This window comes from Watersipora subatra, chromosome 3 (assembly GCF_963576615.1).
Source record: "Watersipora subatra chromosome 3, tzWatSuba1.1, whole genome shotgun sequence".
Taxonomy (NCBI): Eukaryota; Metazoa; Bryozoa; class Gymnolaemata; order Cheilostomatida; family Watersiporidae; genus Watersipora; species Watersipora subatra.
In genome coordinates this window covers 13,796,782-13,818,629 of record NC_088710.1, presented here as the reverse complement: position 1 = coordinate 13,818,629, position 21,848 = coordinate 13,796,782, and the positions used below count along the sequence as shown (strand labels likewise).

Here is a 21,848-nt window from a genome sequence, read left to right as displayed (position 1 = left end):
AGGAGTTGAGTTAAACAAATGAGTTGAGCAATCAATTCAGTTGAGCAATTAAACTGAGCAATTGAGTTGAGAAATTGATTTGAGTTGATTTGAGCAATTGAGTTAGCCAACAGAGTTGAGCAATTTCAGACTAATCTGTATTGTTGATTTGGCAAGCTCAGTTTCAAGGTTACATGCCCTTACTGTTACCACCAATGACCTATTGGAAATTGAAATTCACCCCGTTGTTCACAAGCCAGGTGATTTAGTTCACTAAGCCATTTCAGCTAAACAAACCAATGTATTAAAAGTTGGCTACAAACTAATAACTAGCAGCATATCCTGACTGAATGGCAGGTCTAGCAAGTAGTTACTTATAATAAAAAGCAACAGCTACAATACTCAAATAAGGAAATTCAAAACAAAATCTCATCTATTGATACATACTAAGGTTAAGAGGTTAAAAGTACTTTTAAGGAAATTATGAATTTGCGTAAAGAAGCTGCGCTTGTCAAAATAAAATGTGGTGTAAACATTTACTAGATCTTTAAAATTTCCAGGAAACTAACTCAGTATCAGCATCAAGCAAAATTATGTTTTTTATCAACAAAAGTAAACAAATTAATAAAACCATTAAAAATTGTAAATGTAAACCTGAAGTTTGCTTATTGTTAGACTAGTTTTTATTTTTTTGTGAAGATGTTATATACCTACGTTAAATTTTATTAAAAACATAGTAACACAAAAACCTTAACAAACGTATAAGTACTGCAAAAGAAGATCAAAAGGATCAGATAGGACAGTACAGAAGATATCCAGAGTAACAAGTAGTCAGAGAGAAATATAGATGGTTAGAATGAGCAGTAAAGAGGATATACAGACTCATATGTGGTTATAGAAAAGATAAGCTTAGACGTAGGAGTATAGAGAACCATAAGGTGCTAGAGATGACTAATAGCATGCTTCGATGCAGAGATAAATCATGGCACATGCCTTTTTAAAATTTAATCAATTCATACACAATTCATAAAGATGAATCATGGCCTACGCGACTCGTGAAGCCAAGTCATGGCAGGTACTACTTGTTGAGGTGGGTCATGGCATATACTACTTGTGCAGATGCATAATAACGTGTGCAATCTGTAGATATGAATCACTGTATGCTCTACTTGGGCAGGTGAATATTATATGAACTAGACCTACATGTAGTTTTAAAAGTGTGTCACCCAAACTAACTATATTAGCACATGACATCATCATTTCCCGATGAATAATGTATAATAACAGCTTTTATCTTGCAGGTATTTTACAGACGTTTTATACAATTTATGACATTTTGGAGCAAATTTATTTCCAGGATAAGAACAGATAGTATATAGAAAACATAAAAACATATAGTTTTACAACGATATTTCCAAAGCAACGAGCTGAAAGTCAATAGAAAAGGCAGCCATAACCTTCTGAGGGACATTGTCAAAGAATTAGCCTTATTAAGCTCTAATAGGGTTTGTCATGAGTGTCCTGTGTGAATCAAAGCTCAAGGCCTTCATAACTCGGCTCCTTTTGGGCCTCCATGCGGCTCCTGAGACGATCCATCGTATTCTGAAAATGTTTGTTAATCTGTTCGGTCTCCTGGTTAGCTTCGAGGTTAGGCAGCTCATCCCTTATCTTTGAGATGAGAGCGTTCAAGAGAAGCATGGTTACCTAAAATTTCCGTGGTAAAGTGTGAACAGCGCTTGAATTGGAGGCTAGAATACAACTTTACTTTTGATCGAACAACCAAAAAGATAGAGAAAATGAAACCCCAAGCTTGCTTAGCTGAATTATTCATTTGATTTCAAACACGTACATGTATGTTTACATTAGACAGAAGAACAAGCTGTTAAGTTAGATAAAATAATGTTGATACGGAAAAGCTTTCCTTAATCCACAAACCCTTCATTGAGCCGAACTTAGCAAATAGCAAGCTGCCCAGCCAGCACCAGCAGTCATCAAAAATTGACAGGCTATCAAAGCATTGTTAGCCTGCAAACCACTAACAATAGACATGTGATAACATACCCTAGGACACTTATATTTCGCTAGTATTTAGTTTCGTGAGTAGCATACAGAGTAAAATTTCGCTGCAACTTAATTTCGCAGCTCTGATGAGTGCGAAAATATAGTGATGTGAAAATAAATGCAGTAGAACAAACATCATTAGATTCCTCAGGTCCAGTTCACTGGTACGAAATATGTTTCAAATTGGGACTACCGTACTTTTTGGACTATAAAACGCACCACTGTATAAGCTGCACCTGCTTTATTTTCCAATAAACGATAATAAAACAATACATAAACCGCACCTTTGTATAGGCCGCAGAACTAGGACTGTGCTTTTTAACATGGCAGCAACTTTGCCGTTTAAAACAGAACAGTCCAGAACGACACAGTTTCGTATTATCCGACGCTTTTTAACTTAGTGCCTAACGGGACAGTACCGTGAGGCATTGTTTCGTATTTTCTTTCACCGCTAGAAGCGCACTAATTAGAGATTCCCGTTAGTGCGCTCTAGCGGTGAAAGAAAAAGCCACAGATTAACCGCACTCTTATATAAGCCGCATGGCTCAAATCATCAGAAAAAAGTAGTGGCTAATAGTCCGAAAAGAACGGTAGTTTTTATTTGTAAACCGCAGGTAGAAATGTGTAGGCGAGATCAACAATGCAATTTGATCGCTTGCTATCATTTGTTTCCTGGACTATCAATGACCTCAAGGTCCCTGCCGCAGTGACCTATGTGGTACCAATATTAGAATTCAAGTATTTATAGCACGCGGTGGCCATGGCTCGGGTGTTATTGCTTTTGGTTGGTAATAAAACTCATCACCACAATAATTATTATTCAACTTTATGACTTTCCCTACCAGGCTGTCATCCTCATCAGTTACAAATTCAATGACTAAACTAATATCATCATCTTCCTAATTTGTCTAGGCTTTTCCAAAAAAACTTATTATCTTAATTTGTTTTGCCATGCTGCTCAGTCGGTGTATTAGCTATAATGAGTTTAGCAAAAAATGCCCAATGAGCCAACTACACACGAAACTTACCTGCATTTTTAATATGACGATTTTATTGTGAATATCAATGAACAAAGCCATTTAATTTCGCGTTTTCGCTCGTTCGTTATGATTGTTTAGTTTCGCTCATGAAATTTTCGCGAGAGGATGTTGCCGCGAAAATGCGAAAGTTAGATGCCGTGAATACATAAGTGTCCTAGGATAGTGGATAACATAGCGGATAACGTAGCGGATAACGTAGCGGATAACGTAGCGGATAACGTAGCGGATAACGTAGCGGATAACATAGCGGATAATATAGTAGATAATGTAGTGGATAACGTAGTAGATAACGTAGTGAATAACGTAGCGGATAACGTAGCGGATAACGTAGCGGATAACGTAGCGGATAACGTAGTGGATAACGTAGTGGATAATGTAGCGGATAACGTAGTGAATAACGTAGTGGATAATGTAGTGAATAACATAGTAGATAACATAGTGGATAACATAGCGGATAACAGAGTGGATAACATAGTGGATAACATAGTGGAACGCACCTGGTCATTTCCCTTCTCGTACACGAATATGTAATGGTCAAGTATTTCAACAAAAAGCTGCACCTGAACCGAGCTGTCCATACACTGATTGGCTATACGCAGGCTCTTCTTCAAGCACTCGAGAACTCTTTTACCATCATGGATCTGATATAATAAAAAGTGAATATTAAAGTCTACAGCAAAACTAACATAAACAACCGGTATTACAATGTTACCCCCACTCAACCTGACCATATACAACTGCATATGTTGCTAGGATTTCACAGAAATGCCTCGGAGCAGATGGAAGGTTGAGTGGTCCAAAGGGTAAACTTAAGCTATAAATCAATAAGAAAATGCAAGTCTGATCTCAACTAGCGTCAGCCTGTTTGTGAAAGTGAACTCTCCACCTGCTGCCAGCTCCTGCTGCTCAAATAAAGGGAGAGCGGAGGGCTACTGTCTCATACTTTGCATCTGTATGTCCATCACATTCTGCTGATTAGATTGGCACTTGGTGTAGCAGATGCCATTTAGTCAAATGCTGTTGCATTGCTCGCATCTCATTTGCTAAATCTGTTAGCGATGAGGGGACTTTACTTTTTAGATTGTTACTGAAAACAATAAACAGAGGAAAACGCCTACTACTCACCTCCTCTCCTTCAACCTTGCCTGACCAGAACAAATGCGAACAGAGAGCAACGGCTCTACATTGATCTGGTTTCTTGAGTAGCTTCGACGCTGCGAGGGCACACTTGGTTCTTAGCGGCTCGTGATTCTCTTCGCCAAAAATGGAGATTTGCTCGAAGGTCGCTATTATCAAGCTGATAGCAGACAGCTGGGCCTTGCTGTCGCTGATTTCATCCTCATACAAACTGAAAGCCTACAAGAGCAGTACAAAGACAACATAAGCATATTTTACAAAATAGTGAAGATAAAACACCGTGATGATAATAAAATTGTCTTGGACCGCTAGACAAACTGGTCTAGCTGAGAGCCGGTGATTGAGACATTCCCTTGTATAATGAAGAGAAGATCAGACGGCTATGAGAGGTCATATGCACAAATAAAACTAATGATTAACTAAGACTCTAGAATATAACCCATACATCTTGCTGATACAGGCAACCAATCATAACGATAAAATTGTCAGCATCGACTCATACCAAAGTGAACAAAGCAAACACATAACTCAGCTAAATTGAGAACATGGTAAAGAAAAACCGAGTACAAAGCTTGAGTAAACTTGGGTTCATACAAAAACTTTGTTGTGTCTAATCTGTGTGGCAATTTAAAAGAAAAGATAACTCCCTGCAATCTTATTGCGCATTAATTGCACTTTTGGTGACCATAGGAGTTACAAGATTGTATTAATAACCATAAAGAAAAAAGATTGTTCATTGGTTCACTAATTTGAACAAAAACAAACAAACTTGCATGTCCAATAATCGTTGCAGACAGCTGGTCACGTCCTTGGCAAGAGTCAAGACATCAATATACGCCTGACTGATATTATATAACTGCTTGAATACATAATAATGCAATCTGCTAATTGAAGGTTGAACATTATCTCGAGACAAGCTTCCTAAATGTCATGTTCAATACTGACTAGGAGGCGTGGGCGCGGCGCATATCCAGCTGATTAAGGACAATTCTATAAGAAATCTGAACGGTACAGTGAACAGGTGGCAGCTTCGATCAATACAGCAGTTTGTATGGGTTTTTCTGAAAAGGTGATAAGAGTTATTCTCTCATTGTGCCCACACAGTATCGACCAAAGGCTATATGTACCTATAACACGGTGAGATACTTCTTTAGTGCTTTTACTTAAGCTGACCTAGAGGTATTTGCTTAAACGTGAGTAGACCCTAGAGGCTTGTCAAATCTGGTAATTGAGACAGCTAATTTAGGAGGAAATCAATGAAGAATGTGTTCTGCAAGAGGCTGACTTGGTATATCTCGCATTAGGCCATTTGCAATGTGAGACAAATAGCTAGCAACATTGCCTCACTGAATGGCAGGTCTAGCAAGTGGTTACTTATAACAAAAAGCAGCAGTTACAGTATTTAAATACAAAAATTCCAAACAGAATCTCATCTATTGATACATACTAAGGTCAAGAGATTAAAATTACTTTTAAGGAAATTATAGATTTGCGTAAAGAAGTTGCGCTTAGCAAAATATAATGTGGTCTTAACATTCACTAGATCTTTAAAATTCCCAGGAAACTAACTGAGTATCAGCATCTAGTATAACAATGTCTTCTAGTGACAAAGTTAAAAAAATACATTAATAAAAAATTTTCACAAATTTTCACAAATTTATTGACCGGGAACAATATACTTGGTTGACTTTAGGAAGGAGTTTTTATACCGACGGCCCATCTTAACTAGATGCCTTATTGGATACACCAAAATGTTAGCTAACCGTATTACCTATTGTGCACAAGCGTAATATTTTTGTTTAATATAAATTTCATAATATCCATTTTAATTGTAGAACCAGTCAATTAAGAACCATCCACAGGCATTATGAGAGTCAGTCATATACTCTATAAACACACCTGTGACAGCTTGTTACATTCACCTATCTGTCACCAGTTGATCTAGCACCAATCTGTGACAGCCAGTCAGTTGTGAATTTTGTGGCCACCTGTGACAGTCAGTCGGCTCCTACACTATACTCATATCCACCTGTGACAGCCACTTGACTCCTACACTATACTCATATCCACCTGCGACAGCCAGTCGGCTCCTACACTATACTCATATCCACCTGTGACAGCCAGTCAATCTCAGGTCAGCCACAGTTCAACTCACCTGAGAGAGAAACTCGTAAGCCACTGATTCTGCATTCTCAAAAGCAATATCCCCAGCAGTGACAGCGCCCTGCAGAAAAAGCCTTAGTGACAGCTCATTCTTCTCCGCCTTAATCAAGACTCCGATGGTCTGGTGGCAAAACTGAAAGATTTTCTGGCATTTCTTGTTCCACTTGGGATCCTGAAAAGGATACAAAAAATCAGTAAACCAACCAGACAGATGACAGTATATCATCCTCTACTACAGCAGATTGGAATTCATCTCATACAACAGCGCTTTTCATATCATCATATGTGGGGGGAGTTCTTACCCCACTCCATATGAGAGTAATTCTTACCTCATCGCTCACAGCCTTGTACTGGTAAGCGAGCTTGAAGGCAGAGAAGATTAGGACTGGGAGAGTAAACTTAAGCCTTTTATTACCTTCATTAGCAAAGTGTTTGCGTGCTGTGTTCAGGATCTGCAAAATAACAAATCAATTCTAAACAGAACATATAAAATTACATTATTTTCTATACTGGTAACGAGAAAAAAATTATATTAATGTAATACTGACTTAAACCTCAATATACTGATGGAGTGTATTGTTTTTAGATGAGCGTAGCAGAACCAACCATCCTCTTAATTATACAAAAATCTCTGATCAGGCATGAGCTGTGAATTTTCGTACAGCAATAAAAATGTGTCCTCAAACCGAACCATACTTGCATAGCCACCAACAATAAGCCATATACTGCACATAATTTGCTAGTTTGGTAAATACGAAAAGGGCACGAGAGCAATATTGAACATCTTACTGCTTATGATTGCAATGCTGTTTAATTAACATGACCTTCAGCTACACTAGTTTTAAAAATGTTTCCAAGTTTAATTCCTAATCTATGATGACATAGCCTCACCGCACCTCACAGTGTATCTATCTATATACAGTATATAAATCTCAATGTTTGTCTGTCTGGCATTCTTCGGTCTAGTTATAGTGATAAATTTTTAGGAATGAAAAATTAGCTTTGCACTAAATTTGACCTCGGAACTTCTGAGTCTGCAGACTAGCAAGCTGATCCGATAGACTACGCTGTCCTTGCCATACTGTGGATTAATACTACTTATAAGCTGATTTTTAATACCCGGGCAACGCCGGGAGGCACAGCCAGTCATATATATATATATAAATCTCAATATTTGTCATTTGTCGTTCGTCTGTCGTTCGGTCTGTCCAACTACAGCGATTATGAAGAATTTGTAACGCAGTAGATTTCATCTTGCAACCACCGGTTCACCAGGTAATGAGCTAACCTGTTAAACTACGTGAGATGCAATGGATTCATTGGGCAATTTGAGTTGTTATCTGGGTAATAATACGCATAGCACTCTGCGCTATGGTGCAACATCCCTAAAGCTTGCTCTCACGGCTCTTATTAGTAAGTTTAGCAATACAGATACTAGCTTACTCAAATTAGCCATTGGCAATGTGCCAGGCCAATGGCAAGCAACTACCGTACATTACCTGCCACTGTTTACAAGCTGTTTTAATACCTGAGCAATGGCGAGAATTCGGCTAGTATTATATGTATATCATATATATTATATATATATGATATATATATTATATATCATATATATACTAGCGGAATGTCCGGCGTTGCACGGGTATTAAAACAGCTTATAAAACAGTGGTATGTAATGTAATGGCCTGCCACTTGCCATTAGCCTGGCACATTGTCCATGGCGAATTTGAGCAAGCTAGTAAACTTACTAATAAGAGCCGTGAGAGCAAGCCAAAAATGATGTTGCAACATAACAGAGAGCGGTATGCGTAGTTTCACTCACACAGCAACATATATCACCCAATGAGTCCATCAATATTGCGTGGCTTAATTGGTAAGATGCTTGCCTGGTGAGCGGGAGGTTCCGAGATCAAATCTTCTGTGATATGGATTCTTCATTCCAATATTTTAATAGCTATAGCTGGACAAACTCCGAATTACACACACTTTGAGATTTATAGATATATATATACTATTGCTGAAAACACTAGTTTGATAAAGAATACTAAAGAAAGATCACTCGATACATTAAGTATGGGGTGACCTTTACTATGATTTAAAATATGAGGAGTACTTAGTTATTAGCAAATAAATACACATTTTTTTAAACAGATATAGGTCTGCTGTCATCAGGTGATAAATTGAGAATTCAAGATGGCTACGAGGGAGTGTGAGAATGACTCACTAGCTATATTTAACTATATCATTCTCAATTTATCACACGATGACAGCAAATCTATATCTGTTTAAAACAAATGTGTAGCGATTGACTAACAGCTATGCACTATTTGCAGTTTACATTGTATTTTATATAATATACATAAATCTTAAAGTCTGTGTATCTGTGTGTAATTCAGCATGTCCAGCTATAGCCATTAACATATTGTAATGAAGAATTCGTATCGAAGAAGATTTGACTTCAGAACCTCCCTTTCACCAAGCAAATGCCTTACCAATTCATCTACGCGGGATTGACAGATCCATTGGGCGATATACGTCGTTATTTTTGTAAAAATACGCTACCGCTCTTCGTTACGGCGCAACATTTTATGCTTGCTTTCCCATGAGAGCAAGTAGCTAGCTCTTATTAGTAAGCTAACTCAAATTAGCCATTGGCAATGTGCCAGGCTAATGGCGAGCAACTACATTAACTGTCATTGTTTATAAACTGATTTTTAATACCCGTGCAACACCAAGCATTCCGCTAGTGTATAATATATGCATTGTATAAAGTAGACGAACCTAAAGAAAACCGCAATCTACATACAGTATACATACAATACAAGTGTACATATATGTATAAGCAGTGCCACCAACGTAATTCTGATACGATTATAAATATTCATCAAATCGCACAGATTAAAAACTGCAAGCTAGAGAACCAAACTCTCAAGCTCACCAATGAAGGGGAGCACCACGTACCACATATTGTTGATCTGGTTCAGGGGCATTAAACAAGTTGATGAATCTTGCCACAACTGTTTGCTCTTCAAAGAAGTCTTCAGGGTCAGGCTCTTCATCTGGCTGATCCTTCTGGTCAGTGATGAGCGGAGAGATCATTGTAAGTAAAGCGTCAACCTAAAGTAAAAGCAAGGCACTTTAGTAGTGCCTCAAAGATAGAGAGATCACATCACATTCTTAGACAAAATCAACTACTTGCAAGACAACAGCTAAAACTTCATATTTCACTTAACCCTTCGGAGCCTAGCTGTGTAGAAACAAGCAAGACTCCTGATCCTATAATGTATCAACAATTTTCCATGAACTGTAAAAATTTTTTTATTAATATATAATTTTTATATGTAAATCTCAGCGTTTATCTTTTTATTAAACCCTGTGTCCAGTTATAGCAATTGAAGACTAGCAATGAGAAATCCACTCAACTTAAAAAAAACTTCACGATTAAGCTACGCGGAATACAATGGACTCATTGGCCAAATAGTCATTACATTGGTTAAGATAGTCACACTTAAAACGCTTGCTCAGGGTTAATAACTAGCACTGTTGACCGTTACGCATAACGATTGTTAAGCGGGCCCAAAACAAGGGTATTGTTTTAGTAAATGTTTTAGTAAACAACTAGCTTACAAGGTAAGTTACTCAAATTCATTGGGTAATTATTCTATTACCCATGCAACGCCGGGCATTCAGCTAGTTGATTCGTAGGTCCCTAACATGCGTATTTATATTTGTAAGGAACTCATGTTGGTGACCTAGAAAGATAAGGTTTATCAGTCATGTAGTATGCATAACATCAGTGGAGACCAAATAAAGTTGGCTGCTTCCAATAATAACGCATATTTTCTACTTTTGTAACAAAACTTCTGAGCTGAGATATCATGCAAATAGTTGTAAATGGCACTAATTACACAGAGGAAACTTTTAATTAGAGACACATACGCGGCTGGCCAAAAGATGACAACTTCTAGAGACTCACAGGAGATTATGAGATAAGTCTAAAATCTATTGGAATAGCCATCTTCAAACTTCAAATACCCCAGTATAACTTATAGGTATCATATTAAAAGAAGGTTTTAACCGTGGCTTAAAGATGAATATATGAAATCTTTTAAATGTTTTTTATATGAAATTTACATATAAAAAAAACATCTTACCTCCTCCGCAGAAGTGATGTTAGTGCCGTTGTTAAGGGCATTGTTGGCTATGTGTAGACTGAGAGCTTTTCTTGCTTCATAATCGAAGTAGTCTATGAGTGGCCCGTAGTGAGCTAACTTTAACAGAGTCGACACGTCATTGTAATTGTCCACTGGAATAGCCATCAGCTTGCCGAGTTCCTTTGATACGGCGCTGGTGTGCTCTAAGCTGCAACATGCCACATAAACACTCACATCCCTTTACCAGATATCGTAAGCAGCAAACTTAAGCTGGCTATAACTTAATGCTGCTGCATAATCCTTCAAACAAAAAAAATTCTAACCCTTGATGGTACGCCAAAAGAAATTTAAATACCAGATGGTATATCTTTATACACATCCAGAAACAAGTCTAACCCTTGATGGTACGCCAAAAGAAGTTAAAATACCAGATGGTATATCTTTATACACATCCAAAAACAAGTTCGATAAAAACTTAAAAAACTAAATCAAACTTTTTCTCAAGAAGCTGGGTACTTCTATTGAGTCATGAAATTAAGGGAAATAGTTCTGTCTTGAATAAAAATTGACAAAATATATTTTTGCTGCTTTTAAAACTCCATAATACTGCATGATCAACTTGAGAATAAATACATATGGCTAGATATGGTTTAGATGGTTAAATAAAAATTCAGAACTGTCGACAGGGCTTTATCAGTCATAATCTACATGTAATTGCCCAAAAAACAAGCTGAGACATACGAACATACACACAACACCCTATATACAGTTTCTACGTTAATGACCGTACCAAATTAGACTGACACATAGCCTTGGAATATTTTGTAGCTCATGTCCCAAATGAAAATAACCATGAAATTTTCAAATGCCAAGTCTATATAGACCATTGTTGATTGCAACCAACACACATGGCATTTTCATTGAGCTGCAGTTTACAGTACAGGCTATAAAATCTTTACGATGATAAGAGTCGTGTTCAGCTGTTCAAAGCCACGGTTAGATGTTGAGAAAAACATTCCATTATATGAGATTTGAACTTGCAACTTTCGACATAGTAGTCCAATGCTCTAACAACTGCATCAATCAATCACTCACTAGAACTTCAGTATAATTATATGCATAGTTGTTACACCCGAGGATCTCTCTCTCATGGCACACTAAACTGCATAGATACTAGTATAGATAGAAATAACATACTGATCAAGGTTCATCTTGTGGAATATTTCCTCTGTGGTTTCAAGGACCTTGTCCACATAGTCATATCGTCCAGGGTAGCATTTAAGTGCAAGATTGATGAGAGCGACATTCAATGAGACAATATCCTCTGGGGGCATTTCAGGTCGATTCTGCAGTGGATAAAATTTTAGTAAGCAAATTTGATTTTTATAAAAAACTACAAGCTTGAAAACTAGAAATAGGAAAGATGGCTTTACCCTAAATTGCATGCAAAATATCATATAAATTAAATAACAGAGAATATTTTACGTAGGAGATACTTGAGGCAGTCTATCAAGGAGCAGACAATTACTAACCTGAACAACTTGGTTAATCTGCGCAGAAAAGATCTCAAAAAGCTGGATATCTGATGGAATTCCAGTTCCTTCATCTCTGGTAGCAAACTGAGCCAGCCTATGAACAAAGACAAGGAGTATAAATTGATGCTAATGATTGGAACGGAGATCTACGAAAATGCTTCTTACATCTAAACTAGCTGGTAAAATCAACCATCTAACATGGAATCTAGCGGTGAGGTATACATGTAGTTAAATTCTCTTTAAGATACTCATACAGTACGACAGAGAAGATTTGGTCTAAAGTGATTCTGCAAGCCAAGAGCGACATGAGATACTTGGGAAAATGAAAATGTAAGACACTACAGTAGACGCTCCTATAACGTAAATAATCCGTTCCAAGAGCGTTTACGTTATAGGGAATTTACGTTATATGAACATTAAAATACATGTAAACTGCCTAATCCGTTCCAAAACTCATATCTTTCCAAACTCACCCCTTTGGTCATGCAAAAAAGGAAAAACTTGACTCAACTCTTTCAATTTGTGGCCTGTACCGTAACTGCAGAAGTATTGGTTTGCATCAACAACTTTCTCCTTTTTATGATCAATCTCACTGGTTTTATAGACCATAATTGCATTAAATTTACAACAAGTTGATAGGGACTGCACATTTTCGACGTTCATTTACAAAGAGTTGCTTATTTTTCTAAACAGCAAAGTCTATTCTGCAAAGTGAAACTAATAACAAATATTTTGCACGTCTACAATAAGGCAAAACAACAAAATATTTTTACTATAAAAAGCAGTTCTACCTGTTCATCATCTATTATTATCCAGGGGTCAAGGCTAAGATAAATATAATTTTGGACGATACTCCAACTCATGACAATAAGACTGGTAGACCGACACTGTAACACCTACCGATCGTCTTTGTATTTATGAACAATTGCGCAGCTATCCTATTCGACTTTTTGTCGATACATTTAACGATCTATCACGACGAACTACAATGTCGCGAAAGTTATATTTAATAAATAGTACGCTAATCACGCGGCGTTCTTTATTCCGCAAGTGCGGCAAAATAAAATAACATTCAAATCGATTTTGAAAACTCGCCCGACTAGAGGCGTCACGTTATATGGAATTCTTTACGTAGTAGCAAGCAAAAACTTCACAACTTTTTTACGTTATCTGAAATTTACGTTATAGAAGCATCTACTGTATTTTATTAGCCATAACTTGTTTGAGTTGATACTAAAATACAATAGAGAATTCAGCAACAAGCATTTTTTGTTCCAAACTTTGCATTTTCTATTTGACGAGATACTTGTTAAAATGCTAACAAAACTGTTAACATTAATGTTATCATTGGTAAAGTTTTCTCAAGACTATCACTGATCAAGTTCGAAGTGTTACTGGCAGCTCGTAGTCAGCTCACCATATATTTTATCTCTTCATCAAATTAGTTGATAAAGCACTATTAGAGAAATGCTCTTATTAAAATTGCTCCAATTGACTTAGAAATTTTATTGAACACTTTTTTCACCTAATCTTCCGATTTACAAGTATTGAATTTAAAAAGCAAAATTTGAACACAAACTTCATGAAGAAAATACTTACTAATCAAACAGAAAAAGAATGAAAATGAGTCAAATACTCAAAAATTCACACCAAGCTAAAAACAAATTTTAATGAATATACAAGCCAAACGTAACATGAAGACCAAAACACAACATTACAGCAGATATAACATTACTACGAGATATGTTAGTAAGTGGCTGACCTGCTGATGAGAGAAATGATAATCGTCTTTACATTGACATGTTCATGAAGGTCGGCACATGCCTGCAGAAAGACTCTCAACGTCTGCAGATGAAACTCATCAGGGAAAACCTGCAGTAAACTATTCGTTTCACCTGATGTCAACGCAAATGGGATGCCATGAATATGTCATTTAAAACTTTGAGTTAGGTTCGATAGCTGGTTTTTTCAAGCTCACCCACCCCTACCTGAATAATACACTCCATGAGATACTCCTGGGCTATTGGGTCCCTGCAGTTGACAACTTGCTCTAATACGGAAGGCAAAATGCTCTACAAATATCAACGAGTCATTGAAGTACCTCAAAAAGTCTGCCTCATGACCTGTCTGCCAGGCTGCCTCAAAGTGCCTCATGACTGTTTCTCTATCACTTTGATATTTACTTTTTATTACTTAACCTTGTATGTCAAGGTCTAACTGCAGAAGAAGCAAGCAAAATGAAACAACTGATAGACCAATCTAATTAATTATAAACTGACTGATCTAAATATGACCGAAACATAACTTATGCATAAATGTAAAACTAAAGAAAATAGGTTGATGTACAGAAATCACGATGCCTGTATCATTATCCAAATAACAACTACCTTCTTGAATGTTGGTATATCAATATACTCCAGCTGGCTGAGTCGCACCAAATTTGTCCCGACAAGGAGACGCAACTCCCTTCTTTCCTGTTCTCGTTGCTCGCGGTTCCTTGAATGGCCTTGGTGCTGCATACGTACCCACAATTTGTTCATTTCCGCAAAATTTAACTGAATGAAATCCACAGAGTCAAGCACCGTTCCAGAATCTTCCGGTCTAAAAATCGTCAAGACAAACCTCAAAGACTCTGATGCAGAATAACCAATGCCAACCACAACAGGTCAAAGAGTTATTACATTATTCAATGGTTTTAGTACTCAGACTGCTTTAAAACCACAAGTTAATTTTTTTTTCACAAACTCCAAAAGTTGATAATAAATATACAGATTGTGCAGATTATATTATTATTAAATATACAGATTATTACAATTGTGCAATATCTCACTGAATGCTGTTTTCTGTAATTACATGACAGATTCATGACCAATCATCATCATTGTAAATCTACAAAGAGGATTCATACACTAGACTTAAATAATCACATAACCATTATTATCATTACCGGTATATTAATATTTGCATATACTTGGGCGAGCACATAGCCTGCATTCAAGAATCGCTCAATCTATAAACAGCGGATAACAGGAATAGTCTTTCAAAAATACTTGCGGTGTCTTTTTACGTGTATTGACTCTTTAGGTAAATACGTATAGTTTTTCCAGACATATTTATTGATTTGAGCAAATGTTGGTTTGAGGTAATATCTTTATGTTCTTTTAAGCCAAAGTTATCCAGACCCAAAGCTTATTTAAATGTTTATGAGAACGAGATAGAACAAGATATAAAAATCATTCTTACACTTCAGACTCCTTCTCACAGTCGGGCAGTACATTTTTAGTGCACTGGAGAAGATAATTCCTGAGGAAGAGGCCCCTGAGAGGGTGCTGAACACCTCGACACATTTCCACTAGGTCCTTGAGAATGTCCTTCCTTGAGAACTCACTAACTTTGATGTAAACAACTCCAACAGTGATCAGCAGGTAGCTATAAATCAGATGACAGCTAATAGCAGGTGACTTCAAAACTTGTTTATCGTGGAAAAATCATACGACATTTCCTGTACTGAGATCATTAGAATTAAAGAAGTATTTACCAGAATAATTTTACTATTTCCTATGCATATGTGTAATCATGTGTGTATCTGTATGCATCATTATATGTAAACATATATAAGGGAGTTAATTTAGGCTCTACCTAGTCTAAGACAGATCAAGTTACACAGTGCATCACTTCACTTCAATTTGCGAATCTCTAAGCTAAAGCAACATTCAAACATTATTTTATTTATTATTGTTTTAATCATTTTTTACAGATCATTGAACTTTTTACATAGTTTTACGTAACAAGTTTGTTTTAGTTTCGATACTTTGTGCAATTACCTACAGTATTTATTAGTGTTATTCTAAGTGTTTGAACTGTGAAACAAATTGTATCCTTATAAGAGTATTGCTCCAGCATACAACAGTTGTAATACAGTCATATTTCGACATACAAGTGTCTAAACATATGAGAAATTTGAAATTTGAGAAAAACTTCAAGAAAATTTTTGCCTTGAAATGCAAGTCAAATCTGACAATCCGGGCATACGAGGTGGTTCTTGCTACACCTCAGTCACCGTCTTTCTTGAAGCTAAGAACTCCATACATTACTATACATAACAATGTTACATTTTATTGGAGACCATAATCACGACATAGATATTTGTTAACTTGTGAGTGTAGGTTGTGTCTCTACGTTTTTTTTCAGAGGGTAGGAATGTACTCATTTGTATTTAGTTATATTATATAGAGAAGCTTGATTTGGGCTACAAGATATTTGACGTACGACCCCGTTTCTGGAGTGCATTAAGCTCACAAGTTGAAGTGTGATTTTATATGAAGATAATCTAGGAGCAAATAAACTTCCCATGTAGAGACTTGAGCGTTAGTCTTTTATTGTAGTCTATGATTGTTACCTCATGAAAACAATACAATAGCCTATTTAGCTTTACTGGCATATTTAGATTTACGAAGTTATAAACCAAATTCATAAGAAATATAACATAGACTTAACATAAGCTAAAAGCATATACTTACAGTCTGGGTACGATATGCCCAGCATACTGAACGAGTTCGTAGAGGTCTGGAACTTTCCGTCCCTTCTGCCATTCATCGACAAGGTAAGTATCAAGATGCCTCATCTCGTCAGATATTGCCATGTCTTTTACAAAGGTCAAAGATATAGCCAAGCAAACATTGCTAAATCTACATTTATCTAAAAGAAATCATTCAAATGGAACTAGAGAGTTTTTGGCATATAGTTGAGATTACCATGACAGGAGGTTGAAGGCAATGAAAGAGGTACAGTTGATATGAGGTTGATAGTATGCTCAAAGTTGAGGAGGTGCAGAAAAAAATCCAGTGAAGACGTGAGAAAAGGATACAGAGTTCATAGTAGTTCTTAGGAGAGAGATCAGAAGTTCGTAGCTCGCTAAGCATATTGGATGCATGCTTTAAACTCTCCATCAACTTCTGCTTGTCCTGCAACACCAGATATACCACTTTCAGTTGACATCGAACCCCAATAAATGAAACTACACATTTACACGCTAAATCTGGTTTATTGCTTGAAATAAATGTAAAAATATTAGCAAGAGTTAACAATTAATTACAATAGATCTGAACTTAGATAAGAAACAGAATTACAATGGATGTGAACTTAGATGAAACACAGAACTTATCAAGTTAAAAATGAAAGTCGTTAAATTATACTGCTGTGAGTTAGATTTGAATATCCAAAAATGTCAAGCAACTCAATATGGGAACTCAAAAAACCACTACCACTGCGTATTACAGCAAATAGCAGCGCTAACCAAAACCAATACAAAAGACGGTCCCCAGCTATATTAACTTTAAATGTCGAATAAAGATTAAATTGTACTAAATTCATCTCTTCTGCATAAATGGCAAAAATTGTTTACACTTCTCACACATGTAGTCTTTTTTCTCCTCTAACCTATTTTCCAATTTTTTTCAGTAAAAAAAACATTTATACTACTAAAGCAACAAACAATGAATGAAAGACCAGCTCAAACAAGCTAGTGCATTGACACATTCAGAGTAAAGCTTACATTCAGAAAACAATGTTACTATATAACATACAAGGCATCTCTTCATTTGGAATGACTGAGTCTTCACTACATTCATCGCATCTTCCAGAAGCTTGTCCTGGTCATCTTGAGGGTTCTGTGGTACGGGAGCCTGGAGTATGAGTACCATTGCATGAAACAAACAGTTGCGAATGAAAATTGCAAATGAAAAAAGTCTTTTTACCTAAACTTAATTGTAGCTTATTTTGTTTGTGATTAGAACCTTTAAAGTAAAATTGCAAGAATTCAAATTTAAAGAACAAAATTTTGAATATATACATAAAATATGTTCTATAATTTAGCTTTGAGCATAAGAGTACTAGCACTAGCAAGGTATCATTTTACTCCTAATTAGTAAGATCGGTGCAGAAACTGTTTAATAACAAATTATTCTCTCTAAATATGTGAGGTTTTATTTATGCATTCATTTGTTATCTTGTTTAAAACAGTTTTATTAATTTTTAAGTATGTATGGCCTCAACATGTCATTTACAGTTCCCTCAGAAATCTGTATACTACTTTAGGTGTTCAGTAGACAGCATAAAAGTGTGAGACAACCCGCTAATATTAATAAAAAGTACAAACACAACCCTTTATTGTCTAATGTCCTGTGAAACTCTTCAAAGGTTAAATTGGTAAAAATTCTACATAGCCCCGAATTTTCATATTTTATACATTTTGTATTGATTTCGGCCTTACTGACAATATAAAAATAACCCGTGCCGGCTAAAAAAGTCACAAAAGTAATAGGCAATATTCAGCTTGGAACTTTTTCTGGTGAAAAGTGGAAATGCACTTTCAAAGAAGGCACTAACATGGGCTAGCCTAAAACAAATGTTCCTGAACGACAAAGTCCTGCAACATAGTTTATTTCCTATAAGTAGGCCTATGTTGAACCTGGTTTGTGTGTGTGTGTGCGTGCGTGTGTATTTTCATCAACAGAAACAATACAGAAAAATAAACTGCATATTAGTAAATATATCAGGTTAAATACAAATTAGTGAGAAAATGATAAAGTATAGCAAAATTTACTCAACTTGAGCACGAGATAATGATGATGGAGCCATGGGTGCACTGTAGCCCAGCTAATGTCGCGCAAGCCCCAAAAACAGCCAACAGCAGCAGAACAAAGGCAGGCCTCAGCCCACCCCAGTCAGAAAGACAGGAGATAGCATTTTACTTGTTTTTTAAAGTCAAATTTGTTTACAATTTTTTTCAATCTGTCAGGTAGGTTATTCCAATAAAAGGTTGTTTGATATTGAATAGTTTTTTGCTCAGCACTAGATGTAAATAAGGGAATATGATGATTTAGAAGAGAGTAACGAGTGCTATAAGAGTGCGGTGGTCCCCCATTCCCAGATGAATGAAATACAGTATGACCCCTTAACAGCAGCTTTAACGTATACAACTTATCTATTGGTAAAATATTAGTTTGAGTAAACAATTCTTTTGATGGATAGTCAAGGGTTTATGACATATAATTCGCACTAGTTTTTTCTGAGAGACTTTAATTTTATTTAAAAAAATGTCAGGTGAGTTGCCCCAGATTTGAGGCAGTAAATAAGTAAATCTTCATATTCACCAAGGAGTTATATAATGTAATCATTATTTCTCGTGGGAAGTACTTTGATAACCTATAGAAAAGTCCAACTGCTGGACGAAGGTCCTTTAGTATGTTAGATATATGAGTAGACCAATTCAGATTATAATCAAGCCAAACACCTAGGTAACAAAATGATAAGTCAGTAGGCATTATTTTTAGCCATATCAAAGCTCTTTGTAAGTGAACAAGAAGCTTGTTTTTGACACTCATTCTCAATTTTTACTAACACCTAGTATGCCTGCTGCACTAAAATTAGATACTAAATATTATTGAACAAACGGCGTCAAAATATGCAAGAGAAGTATGGAATAGAAAGACATGAGAACCAGAAGAGTTCAGACAAATATAGCATAGCTAGTTAAAAACCTTGATATTACAGGTAAGAGCAATGAAAAAAAGGCAGGATTTTGGCGAGAGAAGTAAAATAAGCTAATTACATAACTGCCACAACTAACCTTGACAATTGGATTAGTTCCAGATTACAAAAACCAGTCCAGCTAGTTTTACTCATTGATCACACAATTATCATAAAACACAAAAAAGCAATTATTCTAATAGCAAATATATTACACAAAAGTGTATAAAGATGTTTGAAAAAATAATTTTGGAAAATTGGATATTCGGGTGGGTCAGGACGAGAACTATTTCATTTAATAGACCGTGTTAGAAAAATTTATGCTTTGAGATAATATAATCCCACAAATTCTCATTCATTTAATAACTTTTTTAATGCATTTAGATTTCAATTCCGGTTTTCTTATCATTTCAGCATTTTATTTTTGGAGGCTTCGAGCCAAACAAATAATTTGTGTAAGTGAACTTAAATGATTGACAACAATTTATCCACGCCTTATAATCAGTGTAGTATAAAACAGATACACAATATAAAATAGAGAAACATCATATAGTAGGTCATAATTTATTGGTTTTTTAACCTACCATTTGATAGATTATATCAGCAACCGGCCAGTGGTATAAATCTTTAACCGTCCGATATGACAAATGTACCCGGAAGCGTAAGTGTGCTCGCTCTAATTTAGCTTTTGAGTGTAAACTTTAATGAATCCCTGAAACCTACCCCGTGGTAACAAATATACAAACATTGTCTAACTATGCACCACTAACTGAACTGCAAATGGTAGGTAAAATTGAGCACATAATATAGATTCTGCATAAGCAAAATACACCTTAGTGAATCGGTCACGTGCGCCTGTTGTGGGAAGCTACAAACGATAATCGCGTTCCAAGATACGATTTTGATTTATTTTCTTCATACACTTTATTGCTGCCTTCCTATAAAAATCGAGAACTTTCATCTAATCTCGTTAGTGGTGTAAGTATAGTCTGATTTGGTTAAATAGTCACCCTTATCGAGTTCAGTTGTTTACCAAATTTGGAAAGAGTGAAAAACGATACTGTAGGTTTCTGACCAATATCAGCGTGTTATTGCTACTAAAATAATTGATGGAATTACGCGAATGGTTGATTTTAAGATTCATTTTATATTATCTCATCGACAGCAATCCCTTTTGGTACAACTATGACGTATCCTCTTCCTTAGTAGTAGTTCATCATTTGCTTATGTAACCTGCCAAAAATGTTGGTTTGCTTAGTTTTGGTATTTTGAGTAGAGCTACACAACTACTGGTAATTTGAAAAACACTCAGAATAAGGCAATGTAAAATAATTACCATCGAAAAATGTGAAACCGTGAACTATGTACTGTGCGAAGGTATTACATAATACTTACAGTAAATGCAATTGAAAGCTCACAGTATTGAATAATATACATTGAAATTGAAATGTAGTGCAAGAACCTTGTACTGCAAAACCAGATTTTGCTGTAAAAGGGCTAATACATTGATACTTCCAGTTAACCGTGCTCGTAATGAGACTGCCTTTTTATTACTACAAAGCAAGGTTGACTTTTGGAACTCCAGCTTTGAGACCAATTTCAAGCAGTTGCTAGTTAATTGGTTTGCTGAGTTTGTATGTGCCTTCAAGTTGAGACATACCTTACATGCTAGATCTAAGGCTTCCTCAACATCATTCTAATTATTTTTTTAGAAAACTATATAGAACATCCACCGTTTATGCAGACACTAGATGTTCAAACCTCAATAAGCTGCCAGGTAAAAGCAAAGAAGCAGTGTTTAGGTCGGCTACAAGCAAGGCTTTCAAATCTAAAAGATATCCAAACTATACATGCTATAGCAATATGAGTTCCAATAACATAGGCGGTGTCATAAACAGTAAAAAATTTGCAGTAATTGATCCATATTCATAAGTTCAAAAATGAGTATGAAAAGTTCATTTCATGTTCTAATTATATCAGTGTTGCAATACGAAATCAGAACACTGCTAGGCAACCATCTAAAATTTAACTTGCTCTTAAAGATTGAGAGCTCCACCTTGTCTGCTGATATATTTTTTCAGCTTTTTCTCTGAAATTATTCTAAAGGTAATTATTGAATTTATTAATCTGCTATCAGAGATAATCATCTAAAGCAGCCATTGTTACTCACCAGTACATTCATCAGGTGAGTTTTTAAGGCGAACATGGTTACCAAAGCTGTGAGCAACTATGTTTAAATAGGCTTCCTG

At 36.0% G+C, this 21,848-nt stretch overlaps 2 protein-coding genes across 3 annotated transcripts in view; one reads left to right on the top strand and one right to left on the bottom strand.

The window, feature by feature from the left end:
* Window positions 1-1,250: 1,250 nt before the first annotated feature.
* LOC137391910 (vacuolar protein sorting-associated protein 35-like) lies at window positions 1,251-20,249 on the bottom strand. The gene is made up of 17 exons (XM_068078467.1): window positions 20,184-20,249; window positions 17,655-17,753; window positions 16,937-17,033; window positions 16,590-16,713; window positions 15,313-15,498; window positions 14,457-14,670; window positions 14,058-14,141; window positions 13,832-13,941; window positions 12,067-12,163; window positions 11,732-11,880; window positions 10,535-10,742; window positions 9,342-9,497; window positions 6,710-6,832; window positions 6,373-6,552; window positions 4,206-4,436; window positions 3,578-3,721; window positions 1,251-1,683 (listed from the first exon to the last, which is right to left on the bottom strand). The coding sequence occupies exons 1-17, from the start codon at window positions 20,184-20,186 to the stop codon at window positions 1,510-1,512; spliced, it is 2,379 nt and encodes a 792-aa protein (XP_067934568.1). The 5' UTR covers window positions 20,187-20,249; the 3' UTR covers window positions 1,251-1,509.
* Window positions 20,250-20,447: 198 nt separating this feature from the next.
* LOC137391815 (H(+)/Cl(-) exchange transporter 7-like) overlaps window positions 20,448-21,848 on the top strand; it is a 35,620-nt gene continuing 34,219 nt past the window's right edge. For both annotated transcript variants that reach the window (XM_068078351.1, XM_068078350.1), the window contains exon 1: window positions 20,448-20,577. The gene's annotated coding sequence lies outside the window, so the exon portion shown is untranslated. The remainder of the gene's footprint in view (window positions 20,578-21,848) is intronic.

Coding starts and splice junctions, on each gene's coding strand:
- LOC137391910 (XM_068078467.1), bottom strand. Junction 15,499..16,589: donor GGGCATATCGTACCCAGACT/GTAAGTATATGC, acceptor TCTGATTTATAG/CTACCTGCTGATCACTGTTG. Junction 13,942..14,057: donor TCATGGAGTGTATTATTCAG/GTAGGGGTGGGT, acceptor AGTTTACTGCAG/GTTTTCCCTGATGAGTTTCA.